General features: G+C 46.4%; 1 protein-coding gene across 1 annotated transcript in view; it reads right to left on the bottom strand.

The window, feature by feature from the left end:
• Positions 1–18037, bottom strand: part of PLPP3 (phospholipid phosphatase 3) — a 43971-nt gene extending 25934 nt beyond the window's left edge. The window contains exon 1 of the mRNA XM_027698956.1: positions 17845–18037. Within this exon, the coding sequence (XP_027554757.1) occupies positions 17845–17983 (139 nt within the window). The 5' untranslated portion in view covers positions 17984–18037. The remainder of the gene's footprint in view (positions 1–17844) is intronic.
• Between the last annotated feature and the right edge of the window lie 136 nt (positions 18038–18173).

The raw sequence follows: 18173 nt of genomic DNA, 5'->3' as shown, positions 1-18173 counted from the left end.
CTGGATTTGAAACCTCGGTAGAAACACTTCCTAATGTGGCTGGAGCACAATGTGCCAGACCCACGTCTTAAGAATATCCAGATGAACAGGAATGCTGCCATTGGTTTTGCTGGGAGAAATAACGCTTTCAGTGAGTACCTGTTACCTATTTTCAGAGGTAAAGACCACATACAAAGGAAGACAGAGAAGAAGAGAATTCTATGAAGAGTGTTAAGCTGTTCCTCATGGGAGTTTGGCATGAGCTGATGTATTAAAAGAGCTTTATATTAAAGAGCACATATATTTTTAATACCTAAAAATGCATTAATAAGACAAAAGGTCTTATCCAAGCCGCAATATGTAGATGCATATAAAAGTTTGCATTTGTGGGGTAAAACAGATTTAAACCAGACTGGTCAACCAGCAAATTTGGAGAGGGTGAATAAAAAAAGACATTACCAACAGGAATCCAGAGCCAGCTCCAGCCAAACATGATGGAAACAAAGCCATAATTTCACATTGTCTACAACAAGGAATAAAATGCGACACACCATGAAAATTCCAATGCGTCAGCATCTTTTGAGGTACCTCTATACATCCATGTGCTTTGGAAGTCTCACAGATATGACAAGTCTGACCTAGGATGACCCAGCCTGAATAGAGGGGAAAAAATGTAAAAACAATAAAAATGTGCCTGTGAACTCTGCAATACTGAAGGCAAACAGATCGTGTGAAAAATACACTGTGGCGACTATTATGTTTTCAATTACAAACGAAGCGAACAGGGTTTACTCTGCCGGTCAGTGGGGTTTGGAACAAGCCTCACCATTGCTCCTCGGGGCTCAGCCTTCGAGGAAGGGCTCAGACCACTGCCCAGCCCCACCAAAACCCAACCCCCTGTTTCTTTGGGGGAAATCTAAGAGCTTTCTGTCAAATGGATGCAAGGATGAGCAGAGAGCCTGCTCCCTTCATCCACTGGCACACATTGGCTGCATGAACCCTAATATTTCCCCATCTAATAACAACTCTGTTTTCTACTCATACAGATTGATAGAATGATAGAAAGGCTTGAGTTGGAAGGAACCTTAAAGATCACTCAGTTACAAGCCCCTGCCATGGGCAGGGGTGTCACCCACTAGACCAGGTTGCTCAGGGCCCCATCTAACCACTCTATCAACTTCTATTCGAGAGGAAAGTTTTGTGAGCTGTAGGCATTGTTTTAATATATAAAATCTCAAGCAAAGATTCCTTAGCTCAGATTACTGCCCCCCAACACCCCCACATACAAGCCCTGGCTCCTTCTCTTTGCACAGTCACCCCGAACCATAACAAGAAAGTGGAAATACAAAACTGCAGCCAATGCAATGCAGTCGACAAAATCCTCTTAATTATTTTTAAATCAATAAAGACACAAAGCACTTGAAGCAAAAATAAAGCCAGTTAACCTGGTTAAAATTCATCTGCTGAACTTCCCAAACTTCCTTTCCTCATTCCTGAGCATCCCGGCCAGGCACTGCCATTGTAATTAAGCACGTTTTCAGGAGCAACTGCCCCTGTGTAGGAGGCAGCAGAGCCCCTGGCCACAGCACTGATGCCTGCCACCAGTAGCTTTTTGACCTAGTTCTGTCAATGTACCTATTGTAAATGCAAAATCCTTCTTCGGATTTGAAGCGGCAGCCACCTGCACAAATAAGGCCGGGTTATAACTCTGTAACCCAATACAAGCACTGGAAGCTTAAAAAGTTTGTATTACAAAAAGCACTTCTGACCTCTTCCTTGAAAGTTCACTAATCACTTTTAATTCATAATTTATTTCCTCTTAATATACTTGCTTTATGTAATACCCCCCTTTCCCTCCCCTCCTTTCTTTTTTCTGGAAGTTCCCCAGGAGAAAATGGTATTACACAACTCCCTTGATTAACTGGAAATGAAACTTTTCCCCCTCGGTAGTCGCGATTTGGTGGAGTTTCCAGGATATAGTGCACAGCACACAGTGCTGAAAGGCAAAGAGACGTGAGCATGGGTGAAAGTGATCCAAAGGGCCCTAAAGTGATGGGGGGGGTGATCTCGGTGGTCCCTCAAGCAGAGCTCAGTAAGGTTTTGCCTGCATAATATTATCACTTTTCTGGCTCCCCTGTGTTTTGATTGCAGTTACTATACAGAGTGACATCCTAATATAGAGCAATACATGATATAACTGAGATTGCACTGGTAGTCAGGTAATATTGAAAAAAATCATCCACCTAATTAAAATAGCTTTGTACTACAAGGAAGGGAAATTTTGCAGGTGGAAGGCAGAGGCTGCTGCCTTGGCCCTGCTGCCACCTTGCTATCCGTAGAAGTTTGTGTTTCTTTGATGGAAAACAGCTGTGAACGGGATACTTCAGAGACAAGACATCACCTGCAGTTACAGAGGTGTCCACCCTATACTGCTCACAAGAACTTACTTATACTGACCCTATCTGCCCCTGGATGACACTCCTATGAATTATTCATGTCCCTAGAAGCCAAACATATTTTCTGGGGACAGCATGGTTTCATGTTGCACACCGTCTTGGAATTCTGTGTGCTTTTATCCCTCTAAGAAACTGAAAAGTCTGCAAATCCAGGTGATGTAGCAGTGTAATAGCAACACTGAAAATTTCACTACCCTCTTCTGCAAGCACAGGGACAGCCACAGTGGACGCATCCCCCTTGTCACACACAGTGTCACACCAGCCCCTTTCCCATGCACAGCCCAAACCTCCCCTCGACAGCTGCATTTTGCAGCCAGGTGACATTTCATAGCCCCATTTCCTTAAGGGACAGTATAAATTGGGCCACATCTGACTGGCACAGGCAATGGCCAAGCCTCTATTCACACTGACTCAAGGGACACAACATGTACCATGCCTTTTAAAATCCAAAATGGATAACTCCCAATTTCCCTTTCCAGTCTCCTGTAACAATGCTGTGCCCTGCGGTCAAGGAACGTGTGAATAAATTGAAGAAAAAAGGTTAAAGAAGCCCAAGGGAATAGCAGTTTCTTTTTCTTTATTGCAGCTAATTTTGACAAAGGCTCTTCTGTTTCCTCCCTCTTTTTTTTTTTTTTTGGAAGGGCTTCATGCCAAGCTGCATTATTCCTCTTCACCATGGTACTTCCATGAAACCCGCCTGGTATGTTTGCCTGAAAATCGCAGGTTTTCATGGAAATTGTTTTTATCTCAACAACTACTCCTTTTGTCATCTCAGACATGAAAAGAGGAAGATAAGGGTTTAGGCTCAAATCTGATCCCAGCAACAAAGTATCCCTTAAAAAGCACCATGACCTTCCAAATCCAGCATCACGAAAACCTGCCCTCCCAATGGGGCAGAAACCCTTCAAAAACCCTTTTACTACCTCCCTCAGAACATCGATGCAACTGCAGATCCATGTGAAACTCTAAACCCCACTTTGCACAGCCTCAGTATTAAACATTGAGGCTTGGGAAAAAAAGCTCATCATATTGGTAGGATTGTTTTGAACTATTTTTAAGTGGAAATAGTTTCTTTTCTTGCAGCCTATCATGGCAACCAGAGCCCACTGGCTCCTGTCAGCGAGGCAGGAGCTCAGCAGCTCCTTGGGGGTGTCCTCTATTTCCAGCCTATTTACTGCTCTGTTGAGAAAGGCGCCTATAGATGCTCCAGTTCTCAGATGGGAGTTTGGAGGGACTCGGTTATTCAACAAACCAACCCTTTCTAAACATGGTCAAAGGAGTGATTTGATGCCTTTCAGTGCTTACTATACAAAACACTGAAAGACCAGCGGACTTCAAAAGCCGCAGAAGCGGAGCTGGAGTTTGGCAGGAGTTCATTAGCTGCCTGTGTCCTTCTGTGTGTGGCTTGTAATTACATGCAGACCTGATGCCAAATCCTCATCTACTGAGGGGTACCAATTAACGTGCTGCTGGATGATTCACAGGTAGCTAATGTTAGGATTTATACAACTGGCGTGCCAAATATCTCATGTTTTATTATTATTATTATTATTTTAAGCTGGCCTTTTTTGATTCTCTTCAAGTTACCAGACGAAAATATGGGTTTGGCAGTAAAATTGGGATTGTCTAGCCTTCTTCCAGGATGCATACTGGTGGGCCTGATCCTGCTGTCACTGTGTACCACATCTGCAGGGAAATGCACATCTCTTGGTGCATTGGCCAAGGGCTTGCAAGTTAAACCACCTACTGTATTTTACCTTTGTATAAAACATAGTTTTCTGCTCCAAGGACAAAATTCTAAAATTGAGGTACAATTTGTCCTCCATATTTGCCTTTCCTGCTGCTTGCATCCTCTTACTCCCACAGGTAGTAAAACAACAACAGCAGGAGCTTAACAGCAGCTGGAAGAGCTGAGGAAACAGGTACCTAAAAATGATAATTCATTTTTTGGAGGGGAAACCTACACAAAACTGCATCTCCCACAGGAAAACATAACAGTTATTAGTTCCTCTGAAAAAAGATAAAAAAAATGAAAGAGTCTTTCTTCTCTTACTTGAAATCTGCATCCCTTTGCTTTTCTTACTGGAGATCTGCATCCCTTTGCAGCCAGCTGGCTCTCAGTGCAGCCTTTGGCAATTAAAACCTTGGGAAGTCAAACACAACAGCATAGAAGTGAGCTTTTTGTTTTCCTGCTTTGTCATTCTTGTCTTGTGTTTCATCCCAAGAAGATTTCTCAGGCTACGGGGGAACCATGGGCCTAGTGGAGCATCTTGGCACTGACCTGGAGCAGACCTCCAAGCACACTGTTTTCCAATGCTGATGTTTTTCCCATGCAGAGAAGGAGACCCAGTCCTCATTTCCTTCTTCTGCTTGACTTTCTACTTTCCAAAAGTCAAGGTGAGTCCACCAAATTTCCCCTCCTCTCAGTCTTCAGGATTTCAATGGCCTCTTGTCCTTAAAGCCACCAAGAAACGAATGGCACATGAGACGGGCATGATTTTAGATTTACCAGAAATTTGATGCTCCTGGGCAGAAATTTGATGCCCCTGTAAACAGGGGCAGTAAGAGAGAATTTAAAGAAATTATCCCAGCCACAGGACAGCTATGCACTCGATCACGGTGTTGGATGCATTATGGATACACATATAGCATCCAGAGACCCTCATTAGCAGTAATTTGGTGGCTTTTGCTCTTCTTCCTTTACCTTTGTCATACAACTTCCCCCAGTATTCACTTTCTATGTTAACCTTTCTGACAATGGTCCAGCACACAGACACCAATCTGTATCACTCTCCCCTCCAGACACCCCCATTTCCATACATCTTCCTCTCTCCATAGGAGAAGCAGTTTCTCCATCACACTTTTTGCTCCAAAACCCCTGCATAAGGCCTTCAGCCCTGGGGGATAACAATTCCAGGAGGGCTGCAAGTACAGCCCAACACCCACACCATTTTATCCTTCTAATAAACCTTTCACTGCATTTGACACAATACAGGTCTTGTCCAACCATGAAAGCTTTCTTGCTTATCAGGAGAATTTTTAATCAACTAGAAGGGAAAACACGGCCTGACATTTTATTGCTTCCTTGCACTTTGCTTTTAGATGTTTTGGTTTCTTCCAATTTGTATTCTTGCTAATCTCTTTAGTCAGGGATTGGTGGAAAGCCTCAAGTTTTCCATGCCCAGCAGCTTCCTTCAGATCATTTGGAGGCAGGGCAGGCAGAGAAGCATGGGGGGAATGGGCTTATGGTGGGGTAGGAGAAGAAGGCACCAGGCACCAAACTCTCCACTCATTGCAGGTTCTGGGACAGGGTTTTGTCCTGGCCACAATTACAAAACAACAAACAACGTCTGTGGGGAAGGGTCATAAGAAGTTCAGCTTTCCTCTATTAAAACCATCTGGCGCCTATAAAAAAAAATCCAACTGGTTGGTTGGGATGGTTGGTAGCACCTCCTCCCTGCTCAGCTCTTCCTGGCACTTCTCGGGAATGTGGTGGCACCAGAGGTGTCACAGTGAAGGAGAGGGCTGCCTTGGGAACAGGGGACTTGGCAGACACACTCCTCACTTTGCATCCCTCCTGCTGAGAAGAAGGTGCCCCAGAATACACCTCATTTCACTTCTTATCTGAGCCAAACTCCTTTACGAGGTGTCTGTCCCCTCAGGAACACCATCTCCTGCCAGAGTGCTCTCAGTGAGCCTGTGAGAGGGCTGAGCTTTCTGTGCAAAATAAAACATCCCTGTGAGGCCGGCGTGGGACCCAGCAAAGGCTTTCTCCACGTCGGAGTCACCAGTGGGTCCCCCTCCAGCATCAACAGCGAGAGGCATCGCCAAACCTGCAGGAGATGGGAACCTTTATTAAAATAATAAAAAAGAAGGCCTAAACCTCTCCTTTGTTTTCAACAGAAATAAAAGGAGGGGAAGAAAAAAAAAAAAAGAAAAGAAAGGAGAGGAGTGCTTACAGCCAGTTCCCCAGCCTGTAACACAAAACCACGCTGTGCTGGGAAACCTTACACCGCGCAGCATCCAGCTCATGTACTCCTGCTCCACTCGCCGCCTCCCGGATGCTTCCCCAAGCCCAAACTGCCCTTGAGAGAAGCCAAGCCTCAGCCTCTGCTGAAAAGCCTCTTTGTTTGGATTCGCTTTCCAAATCAGCGTATCCTGAGATTGAACTCCCTTCCACCCCTCTGCAGGGCTTTTTAATGTTCAGATGCCTTTGGCAGCAGCCAGATTTGCCAGCAGGTTTGCGGTCCCGTAATAGCGTTCAACCCTCGGTGCTGGGGCACGTACAGTGCTAGGAACTTTCTTCATGATAAAGGAGAGAAGGGGAGGGAAGGAAAAGTATTGCAGAATTACTTCAAACGATCCTTTAATCATGAATTGTGAACATAGGAGCTAAGTTCTCCTTAATTAAACAATAGCTTTAATCAGCCTTCAGTAGCTGACATTACTCAGAGGGTGGTGAGGCACTGGAACAGGTTGCCCAGAGAAGTTGTGGATGCCCCATCCCTGGAATTGTTCAAGTCCAGGTTGGATAGGGCTTGGAGCAACCTGGTCTAGTGGAAGGTGTTCCTGCCCGTGGCAGGGGGGTTGGAATGATATGGACTTTAAGGTCTCTTTCCACCCAAACCATTCTGGGGTTCTATGACATTAAGGCACACCAGTGAGATTTCTTTCTTAATTGAAAGACAACTAGACAAGGCATCAAAGAAACCCAGGCACAGGGTCTAGACAATACTTGCATCGTGAGAGGGTTTGACTCCAAGTACTGCCATGAGTTTTCCATGCAACCTCAAATCCATCACTCACTGAGGTCCTCAAGATGGACCTCAAGTCCATCACTCATTGTACACAGAAATTAAATGCATTTTCTTGGACTGCCCACTCTCTCTGCAAGCTCAGGGCACAAGTGTGCTACATCCATACGGCCCCTGGCATGCAACAGGGTCTCCTGTCTCCCTTGGGGCTTGCAAGCACCCCAAAATCCTGCATTCCCACAAAAGGCAGGACTTCTGCTCTAGCACAGACCCAGCTGAGACCCACCCACGGTGCCAAAGCAATAATTTCAGTTACCACTCAGAGGAAATACAGCAGATCTTGCAGCAAGGGAGTGTAATGGGAACATCAACCTGGCACATCACCCAGATGCTAAAGGGAAAGTCAACCCTTTTCTTCAAAAACAGCTTCAGGCCCAGGACTTGAAGCAATTTCATGGGGGGAAAGTTGTTTTACACTGGCAGTTAGCTTTTTAATTGACCTCAGAGTTATATCTTTCTCTGCGAAAGCTAAATGCTGAGTATTTAAGCAGGTGGATTTTCAGACTGAGGACACAATACCCACTTGTTGCAGACAATTTCAGTGAGAGCAAAGGCAAAGTACCTGCTGTTATATCCACAATCCAGATATATCCCAAACCCTATCCCACTTCTCTGGCTGTTTTAAACATGCTGCATGCCTAGATTCTGCAGTAGCTCTGAGAGTTTTACACACTGGAAAACCTCTTTGTGCAGATGCACATGGTGATTTATCAAAACAGGCTTTCTCCAAAATGCTGTCTGGCTTTTCTATGGCTTTTGCATTTGACAAAGATTCATACCAGCTCAGTCAGAAAAATAAATGCCACAAAACTTCTCCTTTAAGGAAAAAAAAACCAAAGCACCCAATCCTCACAGCCCAATGCTTTAGAAATGCTTCCACATGCTAATCAGCCTCCTATTCAGTTCCAGACTGAATAGGACTTCAACAATGACAAAGAAATACGCTGAACCTATCCCACATTTCATCCCCTTCACTCAAAATGTTGCTGTTACCTTGGTTTTCAACTGCTTTGTGGGAGCTGCAGCAGAATGACAGCTGCATGCTAAAGCTGCAGGGATGGTCAAGAAATGAGGAACGCTGGATGAAAAAATATCTGGCCTAGATTATGGGGGGGAAAAAGGAATTATTTGAGGAGATAGTAACCAATGCTGCAAATTTTTATAAGAATTAATAAGAAAAAAAACCTACAAAAACCCTCTTGAGGCCTCTTCTAAAAGCACATCCTCTTCTGATCAGGCAACAAAGGGAATCTTTTTCTTAGCCTGGCAAGTATTAGTAGGATAAAGCCCTTCCTGTGAGAATTACCCATTTGTGTTACGTATTATCAACTGGCAGATGCCTTAGTGCACCTTTTCCTCTATATTGTTAACCTGAAAAACTTCAGCTCTTATCTGGGAAACGACAAGCCAGCTCCTGCTGCAACGGGTGAATCCAAGATTGTTTCCCTTTTCTGCAGAACACGGAAGCACGGGAACAGAGCCACCTGGGGAATTTTTTGCAGGAATTAGGGTGGGAAGCTCCAGGACAGGTGCACACATGTCCTAGGGACATGCTTCAGCCCAAGCCCTGGCAGCCACAGACTCCTCCACAGTACTGCATTGCTGAGGATCTGATTTCAAAAGATACTTTGGAAGGCTGGTGATGGCCCGGCAGGACTGGCAGAAGCACTGAAGAGTGCAGTTTCAATGAGGAATTCAGGGAAGAATTAGAGGTTCCTCAGTAGCTCCAAAAGCCCCACTGGGCACCTGGGTGCATCTGTACTGGAAACACTGCCTTCAAAGTGTGCCCTCCCCGGGCTCCAGCGCCCTGCCCACGCATGGAGGTGATGCTCCTTCATGCCCCCTGTCTCCTTAGATTAGAAACTCCCAGAGGCACAAACCTCCCTGTGACGTGCCTGGGCAGGACCAAGGGCAGCAAGGCTCACATCCTGGCACAGGGATCCTCTGGGGCTTCAACCCAGCAGTCAAACAGAGAAGCAGCTCCCCAAAAAGCAAGGGATCACATCTGATCAGTGATCAAAGAGCCGCTTCAGAAACCTGCTAACACCAAACTGATTCACAGCTATCAACTTCAAAGGAGTTTTGCTGCCTGCCATCAGCTCAGCAGCCATCCAAAATTACTCTGTGAGCATCACTCAGAACATAAATGTACCCAGTGGTCACTGACCAGACCTGCTTATCATCATTTTGCCACACTATTTTCGATTTTCCCTTTGGAAACTAACACTTTAAAGAGTGGTGGGCTTTGCAGAAAAGCCTTGGAAGCCCTCAAAATGCTTGGGATGTGCAATTGATTGCCACTGCCACTGTGCTGCTACAAAGATCAGAGCAAAGACCTCACTGTCAGCATCAGTGGGAATGATAACCAGGGCTGGGCTGCCTATTCACTCCAGCCAGCCTCAGGCTGAGTCTTGCAGCCAGGCTTAAAGGAAGGCCCATCACACCACCTCAAATCAGAGGTCATAAATAATGTGCTGAGCATCAGGATGATAGGAAGCCCAGACCCCATTTGGCATGCTGGCTTTCAAATTCAGTGGCTGGACACTTCGAGGCATATGATGACACCTCAGCTTCTGTAAGCACATGCTGAATTAACAGCAGTGTAAGTAATATCTACGTGCAGTGCCTGTCTCCAGCACATGCATGATCAGACACAGGGGCACTGCTGTAAAAACTTTCAAAAATGGCTGCCATTCTCATTAATTTACAGCAAAAGCAGGTGAAAGCTAATTGCAGGATGCCATGCAGCTCTTTGCTCCCTTTGTGCTGACACTGCTGGAAGAAGTGAGATCTCTGAGGGAGCATCATTTGTTTCAGGAGGGATGGCTGCCCAAAACCACTAACCAGTAACTTTCACTTTTTCTGTTTAGAGCCGTGGAAGGAAGAACCACACTGTTCTCAGCTCTGCCAACCAGTAAAGGTGATGTGGCTCTAAGAGGTGCAGCTGCCATCTGCAAACTCACAAAGTAGTGAAGGACAACTCCACGCCACAGCTACCTTGGCGTTCAGGACAAGGTCTGAGTGAGCCCAGCAATGCCAATCCAGCCTTAATTTGCTGTGTCTCCCAGGCATCATAGCCTAACCCACTGGTATGTTTTATCAGAAAGGCTGGAGGCATCTCTCAAGCTTCTTTGTGCTATGATCAACACACTTTCATGTCTTTCTGGGCAAGGGATGAAAATCTATGGGAAAGTACTAGAGGATTATGAACACTCTCCAGTGACTCAGTGCCACCATCACTGCTAGACCAACTGCAGTTTCATTTGGGCTTTGGTTGTCAGCCCCAGCCAAGCTCTGATGGAGAGCACCATATGCTCTGATAAAACAAGCTCATATATGGATGCAATCTGCAGGCAAGGAACATCCAAGGCTGGAACAAGAACACACAGCATAAAGAGCACAGGCATTTTCAGAGTATCAGAAACTCTGGAGTTAAATTACATGTTCTGCTTATAACATTTACTTGATGCAGAGAGTCTGTTTTCAACCCTCTGTCTTCAAAACATCCAACACATGTGAAAAACAAGCCCACTTACGTGACTGACTTGAAAGGATGGAGTCCATAGGAATTTCTGATACTTAGAAACCTGCCAGGACAAACCTAATTTTCAAACTCATCCATACATTGTCTTGGTAACAAACTTATGATTAAGACAAGCTTTCTAACTGTTTGTATCAAAAGCTGCATGAAGACACTTCAAATTCCCCATTTTTGATGATGTTCTGCCTTCTCAGGTCCAACCTGTGGAGCAGCTTCTGCTGATCCTGATCCCACTGTTGCAACTAAGCCATTGCGTGCAGCTAAAAGGCAAGAAGGGATTCTTGAGCATAACTTCCCAACAGCTGCTCCAACACAGTCCCAGGCACAGACATCCGATCCACTTGAAGAAGCTTTCCACCTGCTAAAATTGTGGAGCAGGTAGTGCCTCTCCAAGGTAGATGTCATGGGAGAGAGCGAAATGGAGACGGGGTGGCTTTGAAAACGATACGAATGCCCTTCTGAGAAAGGGGCCGTGTTGATCCATGAAGAGATGTGACAGACAGGGCACCCTCTTCCCAACTTTTGGTAAGGCCCACCCAGCCGCGGTATCTGCAAAGGCAGATGGAAGGCTGGGAACAGGCAGGACCTCCAGACACGTTAGAAAGCGTGGAAGCATAGAAATGTATTCAGAATGCTGACTTCAGATATTATAATTACAAAATAAGCCTTGTATTTCTTTAATTCACCTCTTTTGTTGAAGTTTTATCATTCTCATTTTTAAGCCTTTTTTTTTGGTTTTAAATATGAAACCTGACCTATCAACAGAACCCAGCACAACTGCAGAAGCCAAGGCCCTAAGACAGAACGAAAAGGAAGAAAGAAAAAAAGTAAATATAAGACAGCACTCGTACCAGACCCCAGATGTCATCCTGCTGTGCAGGAGGGAAAGCTGCACTGGGCAGGGGCTTTCCCTGCTGCCTCCCTTGCCAGGACACAGCCCCCAGGATGCCCAGGGAAGCCGCTGTTCCCAGCACCGGCTGTGTGGATGCTGGGATAGGAGGGTTTGAAGGCTGCTGCCTTTCTGTTCAACAGGCAGCCCTTGTTCGAGGCGCAGGCAGACTGGGCGACCACAACGGTCCCTTCTGGATTGCCATGGATGAAGTGGGAGTATTGTATGAACGAAACGGAGAGGATGGAGTCTGCTCTGCCAGAGTGAGCCATAGAGCAGAGCCGGGGCTTTCCTCCCCTCTCCCCCTCTTTTAAGTAATTTCAGACAGAGATGGAGACACACAAACACTTTTCCTATCTCAGATGCAGGCGCTGAAGAGGAGCTCTGGTTTGCAAGACGGTGCCCGTGTGAGGGTTCCCCAGCTGTGGTATGCAAACCATTTTTGGGCGGTACAAGGAGGCACAAGCATCTGGAGATACACCGTCAGCCTGTATCTAGACAAACAAAGTCAGACCAAAACAGCCTAAGAAAGGCATGCATATTAAATTGAGATTTAAAGGGTATAAAAATAATCCGTTTGATCTGGGAGTGATGTTTATATTATTTTCTGTGCTCACTACAAACAGACAATTAAAAAATGTCATCTGCTGTAATTGTGATCCCATCTCCTGCCTGTCTCAGCAGCAGGTACACAGGATTCAAAGCACTTCTGGTCATGAAGCAGTTGCACTTAATCCTGCTTTTCCTGGAGACACATCTTCAGGCTCGCCAAATTCCACCAACTCAGGAAAGCCAGCACATTTATACCCCTGAGGACTCAGTCTGCCATAGGTACAGCATTTCCCTGTTCTGCAATTAACACCTCAAGTATAATTGTCACTAATCTCCTTTTGATAGGTTGGTTGGTTTTTTGGTGTTTTTTTTCTTGTTTTCACAAAGCAAATCAAAGAAAGTGGATTTTAAACACCTCCAAAGTATTTCTCTTGTCTTTACTTCCAGTTATCTTTGGCTCCTTTGGTCTTTCAGGAGAGGCACCAAACTACAGATTGGTATTGCACTTAGATCCTCACTGTTGCTTTAATAAGAAGCTTTCCAAGGCTCAAAAAAAGCTCCTTTACTCCCAAGTTATGGTGGAATCCAACTGCACAACCCCATGCCAAGACGCCACTTCTGCCAACCTGCCTTTGCCAAAGCACATCCAGACCAGCCATCCCTGCTGCCTCGCAAGGAGCTCATGGCCACCAAGAGATCCTACAGGTATTAAGTGATACATAAACATCAACGACCAAACCCCATCTAGGGGTGCCCAAAACATGATGACGACTCTCCACCCACACAGCTTCTTGCATGTGGTATGGACTCAGTCCTCCCCACCACAGAGAAGACACAGCATGGAGAAGGCAACACCAAAGGGTTGGGACTGTCCAGCTGGTTTAGTACAGTCAGGTCTTGTTGTCCCTTGCTGAAAATCAGAAATCATTGGCTCAGCAGTTTCTTCAGGTGTATAGAAAGATGTTACCTACACGACGAGTGAGTACTGCACAGCAGGACAGTCTCAAAAATAAAAACAACAACCCCAACCCAAACAAAGCAAAGTTGCCTAGCTCATCAAATCCAGCTTTACAGCATCCAAATAACTCTAACCTCACCCCTCATCTTTAATTCCTCCCACTCCTTACACTTAAATGACAATCCCAGGCCTGTTTGCACCAATTTTTGTGACGAAGTGACAGGGCCCATGGCAGAGCTTAAATCCTTTTTGTTCTGAAAGCTGGAGGATGACACAATTTTCTACACAGAAGAGGAAAGTTAAGAGAAATCTAAATTGTTAGCCCAAATTATAAGATTATATCCCCACTTATATAAACATGTCAAGGTCCAGCTAGTGTAAATATTTACTTTCAAAGTTCATTTTAGCATCAAGTTTGTTACACAAGAGGAGATGCTAAATTTGTAAGAAAGCTGCAGAGGTATTAAGGTTGTAAGAGGTCTTTCCATCTGTTGCTTCAAAAACCTCCCCAAGGCAGTAAAACTTGTGTTGTACAGATTAACTGGAATTGACAGAAGAGAGAAAATTAAATTAGAGGCAGAAAATAAGAAGGGTAGTAAATTATGTGCAGTTTACGTCCCACCAGCCTGAAACATATGCTCCCATAAAGCCAAATTCCACAAGCCTCGGAAGCAGGTATGCCAGATGAAATCCCTCTATTTTATGGCACAAGCAAGACTTTTTGGAAGCTGTTCTACCTGCACAAGCTGCACAAATACAAGCTACTGAAGACCCTCATCTGCCCTATCGCCCTTGCTGACACAGCCTTCCCCTCTTCTGAGATTAAACGCTTCACTTAGCACCCATCAGCAGAGCACAGGTGGTTGCTCAGAGTTTGTTGAGCACAGGGAGTCCCTGCCAAGGGAAAAAAAGCAGGTCTGAGAGGAATAAATTTAACCCTAGATGCTACATCTGTAGGGCCAGGCTTCCAAACATCCCACCTTAAGGGTCAGGGCAGAAGGCTTTTCCCCACCTGGCCCACATCTCCTGCATCAGGAAGAGGTTGGTGGCTGGTTACAGAAGTTCCATGCAGTGCTGCATCTGGGCAGCAAAACCCCAGGGTATTTGGGAAAGCCCCATGAAACCTGCCCCAGCCAGGGTCACACCAGTTACCCCCCATAACAACTCCATGCTCCAGGAAGGAGCTGCAAGGAACTCCTGACAAAGCCTGGAACTCAGGCTGCAATTGGGCTGAGGATGATCAGATAAATGGTGGAGTGAGGTCCTCCCATCATGCCTCTTGTTTTGCTGCTCAGAGTTCCCCACAGCTCTACAATGTGAAGACACCAACCGGCTCAGCAGGGGCAGCTTCAGACCCACCCAGCTCTTCAATCGCATTTTCAGATGTGTCCCGGTGACCAGTGAGACAGGGACAGGGCAGCAGGGACTCTTCCACACCACCAAGCTCGCCTGTGGCCCTAACAATTTCAGGAAGCATCTTCTAATTCTCTAAATAGAGCCCCCCCGAGAGGAGGAAGCAGATGGAGAAAGTTATTTTCCCCCCTTGGTTGACCTGCTTTATTAATAAATGCACACTCAGTTCTTTTCTGCCTTTTTTACTGAGTTAAGTGCAGAGGTGGAATTTCTGGGAAGTTCACAGTGTTGGTGATGAAACCTCTTGTTCATGCAAGAAACCAAGGATTTATGAGTGCCAAGTGCACTCATTAGAAGAGTGGGTTGGTTATTCAATAAAATCCAGCTCCCTGCCAACTCAACTCAAGTTGGAAATGCAGGAGAAATTAGGGGTCTCGTTTAGTGGATCTTCGTCCAGCTTACTCCACCAGCAGCGCTCTTCTGGCTATGACTCCCTGACTGCTCCCCAAGATCCTCAAGAAAAGAAGATAAAAATCTTCCTCTTATGCATCTGCTATCAAGATAACCATTGTACTACTTTTAGATGAAAGACAAGAGTGGATCTTTCTAACAACTCTCGCCAAATTAAAGCTGAAGGAAGCTCCTGATAGCTCTGCTTTACTAATTCAGACTTTCTTAGATGTTTATGATAATTGTCTTCTGGGTAATTTGTTTAAATTTGTGTGTAAACAAAGGGTTTGTACACATCTACAGCCTCACAAAGAGTGTGTCATTTCTGAAAGACATTTCAGACATAGTTCATTCTTTTCATTTTCCCTTCAGAGAAAACCAATGCAGGTCCAAATTATGGCAGTACCTGCTGTGGAAGCCAATGCAACGTCATAGGCCTCTGCAAATCAAAAGGCCAGTTTTAATATTTCCTAAAGTGGTCCTCAAATGAGAAAAAGCCTTCTGTTTTCCTGCTTCTGTGAATGTCTTCGGGCAGCTGCTCAAGAGGCGTAACTCAGTTTAACTGCACTGGAGGCCACTGGCCTTGTGCCTACATGCAGAAGACCTTAGCTGAGTCCCTCCACCTTAAAAGAGGTTATTTCACCCAACTGTGCTCCTCATTATCTTACATAGGACTCTTTTTTTTTTCCCCACTGTAAATGTAAATACCCATCAACTTGTACCTGTCCAGCTTTCTCTTACAGGAAGGATTCAGCTAGGGCACCTTTTTTTCCACTTTCCAAGTGTTTCTTTGGTTCTTTTTTTTTTTTTTTTCACAAGCTCAGAAAGGGAGAAAATGGGAATCAAGTGCTTGGAAACTATAAGCTCATAGTCTTCCCTAGCAAAAGGCAGAGAGAAGAGCAAGCCAAACCTCCTGTGAGTGGGGCAGCTGCTTTCACAGCAACTCATGCCCCGTCATCCATCAGCAGGTCCGATACTACTGGTCTGGGTATATTTGAAAAGCCCATCCCCAAACACGCATCATGGGCTATCCATCCCCAAACATACATCATGGGCTATCCATCCCCAAACATACATCATGGGCTATCCATCACATAATCACCTTCCTTACCATGTCCCACCCATGCTCTTCACCTGCCAGTGATCTAAACCAGTGATCTAAGCTGCTGAATTCATGTTTTTACTTTTAAATGCTCCTCACCCTAAAAAAACCCCAAACCAACAACAGAACAACAACAAAAAATCCCATCAAAAAAACCCCCAAAAACCCTTAACAAGCCAACTCTGGTGTTTACCTTCCAATTTCCACCTGTAGTAACCTGAAACAAAGCAACAATCACAGTTTTGCTGTATCACATTATTCCTGCTAACAATGCCTTCCAGTGATGCTTGATAAGTCCTGTTTACCCAAACTATCACAAGTAGAAAAACATATGTCAACTAACTGCTTTTTCATTTAGGACCCTTAGTCTAGAGAAGGGGAAGCAAAACCCTTTTCCCATTCAAATAGCACCTACTCATGCCAGGAACGCCTCAAGTTAAGAAAACTTGCGTAAATAAAAGTTTAAAAGTTCTGATCCTAGGAGTTGTTTTACTAGGAATCCAAACCTTCTGTTTAAATAGGTGAAGTAAGTCAAGCTAGTTATGTTTCTACTTATATTAGTTTCATATATGGGATATCAAGTATTTTTATTTTTTCCAGATCCGAGGAGATGAAGCTTTCTGCACTGGCCTCTATTCTTGTGGGAATATAAAGAGAAAACCATGCCTCTCTTCTTAATGTATTAGTGCCTCGTAATATACACCAGATGATCAATAAACTACATAAAAATTAAATCAAACTGACAGTCTTTAAAAAATGGGCTCTAAGCAGAAACAATTGTTTTAAAGACTGTGGTGTCTGGAGTATTAAACTCACGTGCTGTTGTGTTATTAATCTCTTTGTTGGAAGCCAGTTGATTTCCCCTGCCTGTGTCTGTCAATTAAATATTCAGCATCGCAGCCACAATGGAAGGGGTAATGTTTTGGAATGCAAAAAGTTTTTGGAGACACACTGTTGACAGTTCCCTTCCATGCCATACCATCTCCAAAAGCCATAGCAGCTCCGAAAGCCATAGCAGGCAGGTAAACCCAGACCTCTGCCAGCGGCTGCGAGATGCCTGAGAGCACTTTAAACTTTTAAAGGAATGAGTTTAGCGAGACGTGCGAGTGGGGCGAGGGGAGAAAGAGAGAAGCGCTGGTAAACCGGACACCAGAGCGACACACAGTAACTGGAGCGGCAAGAGTTTCTGTTTTTCATGATTAACCAAAACACGAGTCACCCCGGGCTGGGCGGTGGAGCAGCCGTAGAGCACTGCCTCCACCTGGAGCTGGCCCCGGCGCCACCGAGGTGCCGCCGACCCTGCCCCGGGGTGCGGGGCCCGGCGCGGGGGGACCCCCGGGGTAGCATCCCCGAGCCCACAGTGCCCCCTGCGCACCGCCAGCGCCTGGCCGGGCTGCTCCCCCACCCTCCAGCGCCGCTCCGGGTGCGGCAGCGTGGGGAGCGACACATAAATAAAACAATATCGATAATACTGAGCAGATCGGGGTGCGGGGCTGCTGTGCCCGGCGGACACCCGGCTGTTCCCCGCAGTGATCCCCGCGCTTCCCGGTCCGGCCCGATCGCTCCCCGGCCCGGCTCTCCCGGCGGCCCCGCTCCGCTTTTGTTTGGGAAGCAGAGCGGCCGAGGCACGGCCGAGCTCTGCCCGCCCGCCGCCGCCAAACTTTCCCAAAAGTTTTTCCCGGTGGTGGGAGACGGGCTGGGGGTGCCGGGAGCGGGGAAGAAGGGTCGCGGAGCCCCCCCGGTTGCTCACCCATGACGAGGCAGAGGCAGTCGAGGCAGATGAGCAGGGCTTTCTTGCTGCTGCTCTTGGCCGGGTTGTTGTTGAGCGCCGGGCTGCCCCCATTCTTGCTCTCCGGCGGGATCGCCTTATCGTACTTGTAGCTCTGCATTATCGGGGGCGAGCGCCCGGGGCGAGCCGTGCCGAGCCGAGCCGGGCCGTGCCGGGCCGCAGGGAGCCGCTCCGAGCCGGGCCGTGCCGCGCCGAAGCCGCGCCGCGCCGCCGGGGCTCGCACGCCGTGCGCCGGGGAGGTGCTGCCCGCGCCGCCGGAGCCGCTCCCGGCCTCTCCGGTGGGGCACGGG

Source organism: Neopelma chrysocephalum, unplaced genomic scaffold, assembly GCF_003984885.1.
Source record: "Neopelma chrysocephalum unplaced genomic scaffold, ASM398488v2 Primary Assembly neopelma1_135, whole genome shotgun sequence".
NCBI classification, from domain to species: Eukaryota; Metazoa; Chordata; class Aves; order Passeriformes; family Pipridae; genus Neopelma; species Neopelma chrysocephalum.
Note: the sequence above shows the minus strand (reverse complement) of the source record. Positions and strands in the feature narration are given on the sequence as shown.